The sequence below is a fragment of the Zingiber officinale genome, chromosome 1B (assembly GCF_018446385.1).
Source record: "Zingiber officinale cultivar Zhangliang chromosome 1B, Zo_v1.1, whole genome shotgun sequence".
In the NCBI taxonomy this organism is placed as follows: Eukaryota; Viridiplantae; Streptophyta; class Magnoliopsida; order Zingiberales; family Zingiberaceae; genus Zingiber; species Zingiber officinale.
This window is the reverse complement of record NC_055986.1, coordinates 137,669,295-137,681,533: the sequence shown is the minus strand read 5'-3', so window position 1 is coordinate 137,681,533 and position 12,239 is coordinate 137,669,295. Positions and strand designations below refer to the sequence as shown.

The 12,239-nt window shown below is 35.7% G+C and overlaps 1 protein-coding gene across 2 annotated transcripts in view; it reads left to right on the top strand.

Annotated features, from left to right (window-relative positions):
- The window catches only part of LOC121981545, a 37,928-nt gene that overhangs the window by 20,109 nt on the left and 5,580 nt on the right, over window positions 1-12,239 (top strand). Inside the window, exons 4-11 of one of the 2 annotated variants that reach the window (XM_042534124.1) lie at window positions 628-780; window positions 1,542-2,042; window positions 3,010-5,082; window positions 8,250-8,461; window positions 8,584-8,739; window positions 10,651-10,882; window positions 11,214-11,524; window positions 12,089-12,239. The exon at window positions 12,089-12,239 is cut by the window's right edge and continues 138 nt beyond it. In XM_042534124.1, coding sequence (XP_042390058.1) covers window positions 628-780; window positions 1,542-2,042; window positions 3,010-5,082; window positions 8,250-8,461; window positions 8,584-8,739; window positions 10,651-10,882; window positions 11,214-11,524; window positions 12,089-12,158 — 3,708 coding nt within the window. In that variant the 3' untranslated portion in view covers window positions 12,159-12,239. Of the gene's footprint in view, window positions 1-627; window positions 781-1,541; window positions 2,043-3,009; window positions 5,083-8,188; window positions 8,462-8,583; window positions 8,740-10,650; window positions 10,883-11,213; window positions 11,525-12,088 lie in introns of those variants that run through there. The other variant, XM_042534133.1, reaches the window with a different exon arrangement.

Here is a 12,239-nt window from a genome sequence, read left to right as displayed (position 1 = left end):
TCAGCCCTATTAATCAAATATCTCTAACCGTGTAGATTAGTTGAATTTTCCTTCTCAGATTTTGACTCTTCCTCTGACTTATTCATTCCATTTCTCTGATATTTAGGCTGACTTTATTATATCATGTAAATCTCTTTCATGGTTCTGGAACTCTGCTTGCTAATTCCGTGGTCAGTCAGAAATAATGGTTAATCAGTTTCTATGAAGTTTTTCTATGTTGAAGAAGCTTCTGCTTTTTCAAGACCAGAAATAATGATTTTTGATATTCTTATTGAAGCAAATTATAAAAGGATAAATATCTTTTTAAAAGATTTGAAAGTGTGATCGATTAGATGTATGTCTATAGAAATGTATAAAATGTAGATTGGTGTCACGCCAGTTGGCATAATTACATTCTGGAGATACAAATTATGGTACTTTTTGAGTTGGGATTGAGGTCAGTGCTGAAACTGAGATTTCGAACCTCCTTTGTAGGCACAGTATGTATAATCCCATCCGCATTTCTTCATCTATAAAATTTATTTTTCTGATACTTCTGAATTAATATTCATAGTGGCACATGCATTTTAAATTAGTTTTGATTCTAAATTAATATTGACACTTTCATTTTGAGGTGCTACTTTACAGACTGATGATGGGACAGTACCATCTTTCTCTATTCCACGTGGCTCAATAGCAGAAAATCCATTTACAAGCCTCATTCTTTGTTCTTGTTTGCCATCCACCATTAATGCAGCCAAGAATTCTGCTACCATTTGGTGTCAACAGCTTGCTATTGAGGTATCCTTTGGCTATTTTTCTGATTATTTTATGATTTCTGATTTCAGGCATGCCCACAGATTGGAACTGACAGTCCTCAAGCACTTCTTCTGCACATAAACATGTTGCTATCGATGTCCAATAGTTGAATTGGTGTTGGATACTTCAGTTAAACGCCTTGTTACTTAAACTAAGAATGAGCCTATTATTACTTCTTCCATAAACAAGTATGATATGACGAGTATGATAATACTTTTCTAGATGTACAGAATATTCTAAAAATCTTTTAGTTCAGGAAAGGGGCAATTCTCGACATTGGCATTGACATACTTAGCTTATGATACTGCTGGAACCTCATTCCTCTATGGGTGTTCTTGACAAGAATGTCAAGGATTATAAAACATGGAGATCCCAAAAGGGATACAAATTAGAGAATAGTTAGTGTGCAGTTTGGTCTCATACAGCTTGTTTTCATTACATATTTCTGCTGGCATTCAGATTTTTGTTAGTTTATTACTCTCTATAATTTGTTTAGTTAGAATTCTATATTGAGCAATATACAGTGAAAATTTAGAAATAAAATTTGATGGATAAATAAGTTTTACTACAGAATACTATATTCATTATTTGCAACAATTTGTGTTGCTTAACATAATGGTTTCTCACAATTTGTCTTAAGAGTTTTTAGTCTCTTGTAGTTATGTCATCACCATTTATAGTTTCTCCCCATAATATACATATTTTTGGCAATGTTTGATTCTGATTCTGCATGTACTGTCCAGTGGATGTCAGCAGTGGAACTTGCTCTTTTGAAAGGTCGCCATCCTCTTTTAAGAGATGTTGATGTCCCAATCCGTCCTTCGAAAGCCAGTACATTTGTTGATGAGGAAACACCAGAGAGATTTTCAAGTAGCAAGAATGGGCATTATGATTCACGACAACTATATATAGGCCAGAAGACGGCAGATAGAAATACTTCAGGGAAGCTTATCCAACAAAATTCTGTCAATGAACTTGTCACTTATCCAATTGATAATGCACTTAAACAACTCCATACAAAAAATTTAGGCGATATCAAGGTTAATTCACACTCAAGGAGTGAGTTAAGGAAGATGGAGAGTCACCATGATCAGGAAAGTACTTTTGAGTTCAAGAATGATAGTGAAGCTACTATCACAAACGAAGATGATGAAGCAAGCAAGGTTTTGCAAACTGCAGAAGTTGTCATGAACATGCTTGATGTTACTATGCCTGGTACTCTTAATGATGAACAAAAGAAGAAGGTATATGTCCAAACTAAAGTATCTTCTTGAAGTTTCTACTGTTAAACCATTCACGCTAATTTTTGTCAATCTCCATCATTGACCTTTTAATTTTGATTTGTTCTATTATGTATGCAATGAAAGCAGACAATTTTTGAATTGACTTAGTTGCTTGCAATTGTCACAGTAAACCAAAGGCTTCACATTTGCATAATATATCTTTGGAAGGAGAAGTCCAATTCATGCAGCATGTAACAATTACATATTCTGTCAATTCATGTTCTGGGTGTTCAAATATCCATTTTGTTGAAATTGTCAAAGTTCTATGGGGGCAACCTCTATGATTTGTTGCAGATATTGCTCTTTTGCTGTTGTTACCTAAGTTTGGGACTGTGAAGTCTTGTAATTTTTGGTTTAATAATTTTCAAAATTGACCAATTTGACTTGACGGTTTTACATTTATGCATTGTTTTTGATCAGGTGTAAATTTACTTTTTCCATGATTTAGTTACATGATCTTGTTAATAACCATCATTGATTTAATATTTCATGTTTTGCTGAAGCACTGTATGGATCCCTACCTTTCGCTTTTGACTTTATTTAATAGCTTAACTTGTCAGTAGACAAATGACAAGTTAATTTGGGTGATGTATCTTGTCTCCTGTTTACCATGGAATTTCATTGCCTTTATAAATGACAATACTATTGGACGGTAATGTTTTCTTCTTTTCCTTGCCTGTTTTTTCACATGTCAATTCTTATTCATCATATCTGGCGATTAACCAAAAATATTTATTTTCCAGAAATTATTCTAGTTATGTAGAAACTTGTGCTGAAATATGATCATTGATCATTGTGCTGTTTTTTAAATTAATTAATTAATATTATTTATTTAATTTCTTTGTTTGACAATTGGTTCTTATTCTTTGTTTCAAGTTACTTGTTTTTTATGGGATTAAATTAAACATTTCTTTGGCATTTACTATAGGTTATTTCTGCTGTTGGGAGAGGAGAAAATCTTATGAAAGCTCTTCAAGGAGCTGTCCCAGAGGATGTCCGTGGAAAGATCACAAGTGCTGTTACTGACATTGTGCAAACTCATGGAACAAAATTGAATTTTGGAGGACTTGGTAGAATCGGTTGGATTCCTGATATCACATCAAAGGTAAAGATCCAAGACACAGTAAAAGATATTTCAGTGAATGAGAGAGAATATGCTGGGAGAAATTCAGGTGCTGACCAGGAGGGGAGAGTCCCAGGTGATCCAGCAAAATTAACCTCAGTGAGTGGCATGCAAGAAAACCTCGAATTGTTGGAACAAAGAAGTTCTCAATCACCTGGAACGCCTGAATCTGGATATGAACCCAGTCAGAATAATTATACTGAAAAGACCAGTTACGTGGTTGAAGGGGCTTCTGATGAACAGCACAAGGTTAGTTACAGCCATGGAATAATTGATAGGTATACTGAAGATGATAAGGTTCCGAATGATGCCCACGATATTCCAAATGGTGAAGAGAAGAAGCCAGCTCAAAAAGAAGAGCAAAATATGTCAGTTTCAGCATCTAATTCTGAACAGTCACTTTCATCAGGCATTTCAATATCAGATCACCAAGTTATTCAACAAGAAGTCAGTGAGTTCCAAAAGAACGACGAGAAAGGTGGTCCAGATTTGCTTCAAACTTCAAATGGCACTGCAGGACCTTCTGTAAGTGTCACTCAGGCATTAGATGCCTTAACTGGATTTGATGATTCTACACAGATGGCTGTTAACAGTGTTTTTGGAGTTCTAGAGGATATGATTGATCAATTAGAGAAAAGTAGCAATGAAGAAGATCATGAAATGAAGAAAGCGGAGGGTGAGGGATCTCAAGTTATTTCAGCTGGCCATTTTCCTATCAAATCAGACAATTGTGAAAAGATAGAGGAAAAAGATAGTGGATCAAGTGAAAAATCAGTTGTAACTGCATCCAATTATAAGTTAACTGAGGTAGATATTTACCCTAGAAAGGTTCTGGAGAGAAATGAAAGTATGGCTGGTGAAGGAAATACTTTACAAGTTGATTCTTCTGCAACTAAAATTAGCAAAATTGATCCTTTGCAGAAGTGTCCTCTAGATATCAACCGTTATTATTGGGGCTCACCATATGAAGCCTGTCTCCAGATGTATTTTGCTTCTCAGTATCCAAGGCCAAACCCATCTGATTTGAACATGACAACTGATTTATTCCTTGACCCAGAAAAAGGCCAATGGAAAATGCCAGACCAAGCAACAAGTTTAGGTAGTAACCAGGATGAAGGCTGGAAAATACCAACAACTATCAATGGTCGTAATGAAAATTTGCATCAATCAGCAAAGCACAGTGATAAAGATGATGCTATTGAGACATCTTATGTAATTGTAAATCCACAAGATTCAAAACTTAAGGGCCAATCAACTGAAACTATACATATCAAGGGTGGTTTGGATGCACATAAGGAGGTCACATTGTCCTTAGTAAGAAATAGTTTATTTGATGCTCTGAAAGTTGAAGTTGGTCGAAGATTGAGCATTTCTATGTTGGATGAAATTGAAGAGGTTCTTGTAGATGACATGAAACTAGTTGTTGATATGGTAAGCCAAGCAGTTATTCTGAACCATCACTTAAACTTGAAACCATTATCAGAGATTGGTGACTTGAGATTGTTAAAATTTGGTACGTTAGAAGGAGGAAGCACAGTGCAAATAATATCTTCTGTTGTTGAGGAAACTAGATATTTGAAGAAGGTTCTTCCAGTTGGTGTAATTGTTGGTTCATTATTGGCATCCTTGAGAAAATACTTCGTAATTGCTGCCTTAGATGACAAACACAAAGATTATAAGAAAGTTGGAAAAGTTGAAGACGAACATTTGTCAGAAGAGTATGCCAGGAATGAACTTTATGATCATGAAAAGGATCTTGCTCATGTATGTTCTAGTAGTGAGGATAAAATGACCAAAGTTAATACCAATCATGATGGAGCCATGTTTGGAGCTGTTACAGCTGCCTTAGGTGCTACTGCATTATTAGCACGTCAGCAGGTAAATATGTCATGGAACATAAAGTGCCTTACTGCATTTTGTGGAGCTCTTATTACTTCTTTCTTCATTAGATTATTGTCAGCTTAGCTTTTCATCTGATATATTAAGTTGTCATTGCTTTTCTGTGCCAAGATTTGACACATATTTTCCAGAGTAATAATTGCCAGAATTTCTTTTCATGAGAATCTACACATTGGTCATCTTCATTAAACTCATGATCCTTTTTTCTGTTTCTACTTCTAGTATTATCATGTTCTTGCTGTAATAGTTCAAAGTGCATGCTCCTTTCTTGCCATATTCTAGAACCTGAATGTTTAATGTGACATTTATTTTGAGTGGCTTGTAAATCTTCTAATTCTATTCTGTTCTAAGATCTTACTAAAACCTCTATCATATGCAGATGCTTACATGTATATAAAGTCAGTCTATCCTTGTTTATTTGTCTCTTGCATGTATGATTGTTTTCACAATCGTACATGCTTCTTTTGATAATGTAATCAATTTGCCCGTTCTGGATTATATGATTAATATTTTTCCTACTCTTCACTTGATGATCTCAGGAACATGACATGTAAATCTCCTTGATTGAATGTTGATCATAACTATAAGGCCTCATTGATATTTCAAAATTTTGGCCTGTTTGCTGTAAAAAATTATGTTCGCATTTGGTTTTCTGTTTCACTAATGATTTTCGAACATGCTTAACCAATGAATTGTGCCACAAAATCACAAACAACAAGAGAGTGATACACGCATGCATGATAACAAAACAGTAATATTTTATAAGAATAGAAATAAGTTTAACCATGGTTTGAAATCTTATGTTGTGCCAAACGAAACAGTTGAAACATATCATTCCGATAAATTATCACTACTTGATACCATTTGACACAAACAATGACCTCCTACTTCATTTTGGCATGATACCAAAAAAGCAATATCATTCTAGTCAAAGGCTGAAATTTCAGCCGGTTCGAGATTTTGAACTTTGATTTTAACAAAATTAAATTAGACAAGGTTTAATTCAACAAAATAAAATACAACTAGTATGATGACATAAAAAAGAAATGCAAGAAAGCCAATTACAATAAAGGGATTATAAATCCCTAAAGTTGTACAAAAATTCTAACACCTGTAGAATCAATAATTTGGAGCAGTCAATATAACATTGCACTTAACAATCTGACTAGCCAACTTTATCACCACCTCAGTGGTTTGGAAGCGAACATAAATAAAGAATGTCAATGTACGCCCTTGATATCCCTAAGATTACATGATGCCCTGGTTAGGCATTGATGCCTGACAGTCATGTGTTTCATGATATCTTTGAAGTCACATGATAACCTGGTTAGGTCATGGCCATTTGAATCATTATACCCCTTGTAATGGAACTAACCTTCATGTGCTCTGTCATCAACACTTGAAATCACACTAATTACAGGTTAAAAGGCCTCTTGAATGAGTTTAGGATGCATGGAATCACTCCCAAAATGTCTTAATATATCTCATGTCCTAAATATAACGATTATCAGCCATATTGTTGCTTCTTCTTTGTCTAAACACCACCTTTACTTGCCAACTCCTGCCAAACCAAGCACAGATATCCTGTAGTCTCTCTTTGCACACTGATGGCCAAGCCTTCCTCAGAAGGCTACGTTGTCTACAATCTTTTATTGTCACAACCTTCCTTGCTCCTCTCCCCCAAGCTAGCTCAGTTATTGATTGGATTCCATGTCGTTCGGCGTCAAGGATAGGTGGGATTGATGGTTCACATGAAAATAGGTTAATGGCGCCTTCTCCATCTCTAACCACTCCTCCGATGCCAGCTGGACCAAAGCCAAGTTCCACTGTTTCATCCATTTCCACTCTCCACACAACCAATCTAGAACATGCTAAGGTTGTTTCCCACCTCTGCTTCTACATTCTAGTTGCATGGTCATTCCCACCCAGGCATGGTCTTCAGCCTTATTACCAATAAGCTCCTAAGATTTAAAAGGGGTCCCGTGACCTGCTGCTAAGACTGTTATGTTGTGCATATCCCACAACTTCCAGCATGCCGTCCCAAATTGATACACCAACTCCCCCCAGTAGCATCTCATCTGTCCTACATAAGTTTGAACAATCCAATGGGATATGTCTTGTTTCACAAAGAAATTGCTGAAGCTAGCAGCCCCTATCCGACTCCACCAGATTTTAGCAAAATGACAATCCCTTGGTGAGTGCAGTTGATTTTCTTCCACCTTGTGACACCTAGAACAGTCCCCACAGCCATTCAATCCCCTTATGACTTTTATTGCATTTGTAAGCAGGCTGTTTTGGTGAATTTTGCACTAGAATAATCTGATCTTTTGTAGGTCCTCTCCGGGACCCCGCATTGGCAGGAGCTCCGTGCACTAGATTGCCCTTTTTTCCTTTGTTTCGTCATTAAATTCTGATTACACATCTACTGACCTTTTTGTGCGCTTTTATCTTGACTTGGTTTGCAATACAACTGTCATTCTCATTAGCATAAACCTCATCTGACTGAAACGTGTTACTTAGCTTATTAGTAATTTAATGGAAGAAACTTCTTCCTGCATAATTCCTATATTTTCCTGTGAAATTTATCAAAATAAGAAAGAATAACCATCATCTTTGATTTTACTGGCCCAATCGAAGCTATTAAGAATTAGTCAAATTTGTTTTTTTTCAAGATTATAAGAAAATGCTGTAAGGACTTTCTTTCATTTATATGTTGCTCAAAAAAATCTTGTTCTTTGATCTTCTCTATAACTTTCTTCTCAGATAACTGGTTTAGACTTTAGAATCCTATAGCATCATTGGTGGTTGTATTTGGTTCTCTTAATGGCTTTCTCTATGAATTTCTTCCTTAGTATTTTCTTGCATTCAGGACTTTTTTAATTGTCCTCAGAATTATATAGCATCATTATATGTGGTTATATTTGGTTTTCTCTTAATAGCACTCCCTACAATTTTCTTCCTTTGTATTTTCTTGCATTTGGGACTTGTTTAATTGTCATCATTTTCACATGGAATTGCAAGCTAGTCTGTGGTTTTTGTTGTATCGATGGGGTTTATGATTTATATTTCGTTCTTGCACTTCTAGGAACTACTATTCAGGTTCATCAGGTTAATCTAACTGTTTACCGTTAATCATGAATGTTCAGCAAAAGACAAGGGATAATGAGAATCAAGTAATAGAACCTCCTTCAAGTGTCAATGCTGAGAAAGGATCTCAAAATGTTCAGCCTATAAGTCCCGAGGAGCTATCACAAGAGAAAAATCCAATTAGTATTGTGAGTAATTTAGCTGAGAAAGCCATGTCTATCGCTGGACCTGTAGTGCCCACAAGAGATGATGGGGAAGTAGATCATGACAGGTGGGAGACATTTATATTATTATCATACTTCTAGAAAAGAACACATTTGTTTTTTGTACCTTCTTGTTTCTTTTGTTTGTTATATCATTCTTCACTAACATGTCTTTGTTAAACATGTAAAGATTAGTTGCTGTTTTAGCGGAACTGGGACAAAAGGGTGGATTGTTGAAACTTGTTGGAAAAATTGCTTTGCTTTGGGGTGGTTTACGTGGTGCTATGAGCTTGACTGACAGACTTATCTCATATTTGCGGATTGCTGAGCGGCCTTTGTTGCAGAGGTTAGTTTTGCAGCTGCTTCTAATCAGTCGATAAATTAAATAGCATGGATTCATTATGTACAGCTACAATTTTTTTAGTTATTCAATTGAACTTGGAATACATTTCAAAGGAAAATGCATTGGATGCCTTTGTTTACCCAGACACTCTTGCCTTTATTGGATGGATTAAAATCTTGTTCTGTTTCGTCCAAGCGAGATATTTCGTGTCGCTCACGGACAAGCACAAGCCTCCGGTGCCGGCGCTCCCCGAGGCCCCGTGGACGCATCGTTCTGGCCTAGCGATGCGTCCTGAGGCGTTGCTCTAGCCCGACGACACGTCACTCAAGCCGGAACAGTGGGGGCCGGGGATCAACAACAACAACAACCAAACCTTATCCCACTAGGTGGGGTCGGCTATATAAATCCTTTTACTCCGTTGAGCTTTATCTCCTACTATATCATCTATATTTAAATAAATTTTTTCTTATTTTATTGTTGCTAACCAAGTCTTTTTTGGTCTTCCTCTTCCTCGTTTGATATGCGTGTCTGTCATAGTTTCATATCGCCTAACTAGAGCATTTATTGATCGTCTAAGTACATGGTCGGGGGTGGTTTAATTTAATTAAATAATTTATATTAATAGTTTTAATCAACTCCTAACTATGATTGAGATAATTTAAATAGGCATAATTAAAGCCTAATAAAATTATCCTATATATTATATTTTTAAATATTTAGATTAATTTTTTTATTTTTAGTTAATATATTTTATATTTAAAAAATACCGAAACTATATCGGCACGACAGTTCGAGACTGAAACCTCAGCACAGCTTGAGATTTTAAACTATGCTTTACGGCGCTGATCGTCAACTTAAATGAGCAAGCCCCTTAGTGGGATTGGACACTGGAAATTTGGATAATATAGGAAGATCTGAACTGTGCCAACTACCCATAGTTAAATAGTTTAAAATATTACCATCAAGTCTGAAGTTGGGCTAGGGGGTAGTTCATGCAGTTGACACTGGATTTGTGCTTGGGATGATTTTCATTTCAATTATGGTCTTACTTTTGTATTTTTGACGTGTTTAGCTATCAAGGTTGATTGATGAAATTGCCTTGATGGCTTCTATGCATGAGCGGGTAGCTGGACTATATGAGGCATTTCAGGATTTTACAGGGAGCAGTGCCCCCTTTGGGAGGGAAAAAAATGAAATTTGGGATACCTGTTGGAAAATTTCCAACTTAGCTGCAACGTGTGGGAAATTTGCCAATTATTGGTGTTTTTCCTCTGGCGAAAATCCCACTGGACCCAGCTAAATAATTCAACTATTTTTGGTTGCGAGCTGCAGTTTTTTTTAAACTACCAAAGACCTTTGTGAGAGGGGATATGGCACAAAGAAATAGGCCAATACCATTGATTCTTCTTTCTTTCTTTTTTTTACTGTTTTTTATGATTTTTGTTCAGGTTTCCCTTTCTCGCAGTACTGCTCCCTCAGAATTCAACATGTCCATTGCAGTATTAGTGATTTGCTCTTGTTTAATCTTCTGGGGCTATGTGTTTCATGCCCATCTTGTATATCTTTGTATAACTTCAGTTGAAAAAAATCCCCATATCCTCATATTACAACAGTTCTATCAAGATTTTATTAAATAAATAGAGATTCTTGGAGCAATTAGGAGATAATATAATACTCTTCATAGGCACACTGGTTCAATTAGCCAGAACAGTTCTAATGATTCACATAAATAAAAAAAATAGATGCGTGCAAAGCATTTTCTTGTGGTGGGCAACTAATAAGTTATATTCTGAAGTTAATTGTTTTCTGCTTGTTACTTTAGAAATGTTCATGTTCTTTTTCGGCTTGATGCTTCACATAGCCTATATGAATATATTTTTTAGGCACTAACATCAGAATGTCTGTTATCTTTAGGATTTTCTTGTTTGGCTGCATGGTTCTTCTACTATGGTCTCCAGTGGTGGTTCCCCTGCTCCCAACACTAGTGCAAAGTTGGACAATGAAGGCTTCTAATGTAATTGCTGAATATGCTTGTATTTTGGGCCTCTATGTTTCTAGCATGATCCTTGTTGTACTTTGGGGTAAAAGAATACGAGGATACAACAATCCCCTTGAACAGTATGGGCTCGATCTCACAGCACCCAGGGTAAATTTTTAATTTGTACATGTACAGTGGCAGTTTTAGTTGTTCCAGTAACATAATTTTAGTAAGATGATTTGGCCTCACATTCTTCTTTGCACCTAATAGGTTTGCTTTGGCCTCATTTAGTTTCACAAATAAAAAATTAAATGATTAGTGCGTCTTTTTTATTTTCTTCCTAGGTTTTTTTACTTCTGTTGTTGGCTTCAAAAATCCATTCTGGTAACCATTATTGTTTTTATCAATGGCCATACTTTTGTCACTTGAAGAATGTATTTATTAAGTTTCTATAGCAACATATACCTAAGTAATCTTATAATCAGCTGATTCTCTGCAGGTCTTTGGTTTTATGAAAGGTTTGGTTGGAGGAATGGTCATCGTAATGTCTGTGCATTCCATAGATGGATTACTTGGTTTTGCAAGCCTATCTTGGCCAGCTCCCACTTCATTTTCAGCTACTCCAGTTGTATTGGTGAAATCATTTATCAATGTATTGCTATTAAGCATTCGTGGAATTTTAACAGCTACTGGTGTTGCTTTAGTAGAGGAATTGCTATTCAGGTCGTGGCTTATTAAAGAAGTTGAAGTTGATCTTGGTTATTACCCTGCCATCATAATATCAGGAATTGTGTTTTCACTAATCCATTGGTATATTCCCTTTTCCCGCTTGCTTTTGATATCTTTCACATATGTTGTTTTCAGTTTTCTATGCGTAACTGATTTTTTAGTTGTAGTAGTTTTGGAAGCATGAAGCTGCCAATTGCTTTCTGGTAGTAGTTGTCTGTTGTCTTTCTTCATGACTTATCTTTGATAAATGGTGAAATCATATTATCTTAGAATTCTTTGCAGAATAAACAGGGTTCTATAATTTGGATTTTCCTCGCTAGATGATATTATTTGATATGACTAGCGCTTGGAGTAAGTATGATAACAATTGTATGCTAGTGGGAATGCATAGTTTTCTTTCCATAAAAGTTTTAGTTTAACTAATTGTCCAGCAAATTCTCTGTATGTTTCCTTGCAAATTCATCTTCTACATCCATATGATGTCCAAAAAAAATGACACCTTTATTCTTTAGTATCAGTGGATAACTACTAAGGAGATACTATCAAAGTTGTAATTTTTTTCTATTTAGTACGTATACTCACTGTTGTAACATACATCTTAGTCATTTATATAGTATGATGCCTATAATGATTTTCAAATCACAGGTCTCTCCCTTCAGTACCTGGTTTCTTCTTGTTATCTTTAGCGCTTTTTGGAATTAAACAAAGATCTTAGGATAAAATTTATGTTCCAATCGGGGTGCGTTCTGGAATAATGTTCACCAATTTTACTTTGCAAACTGGTGGCTTCATCAGA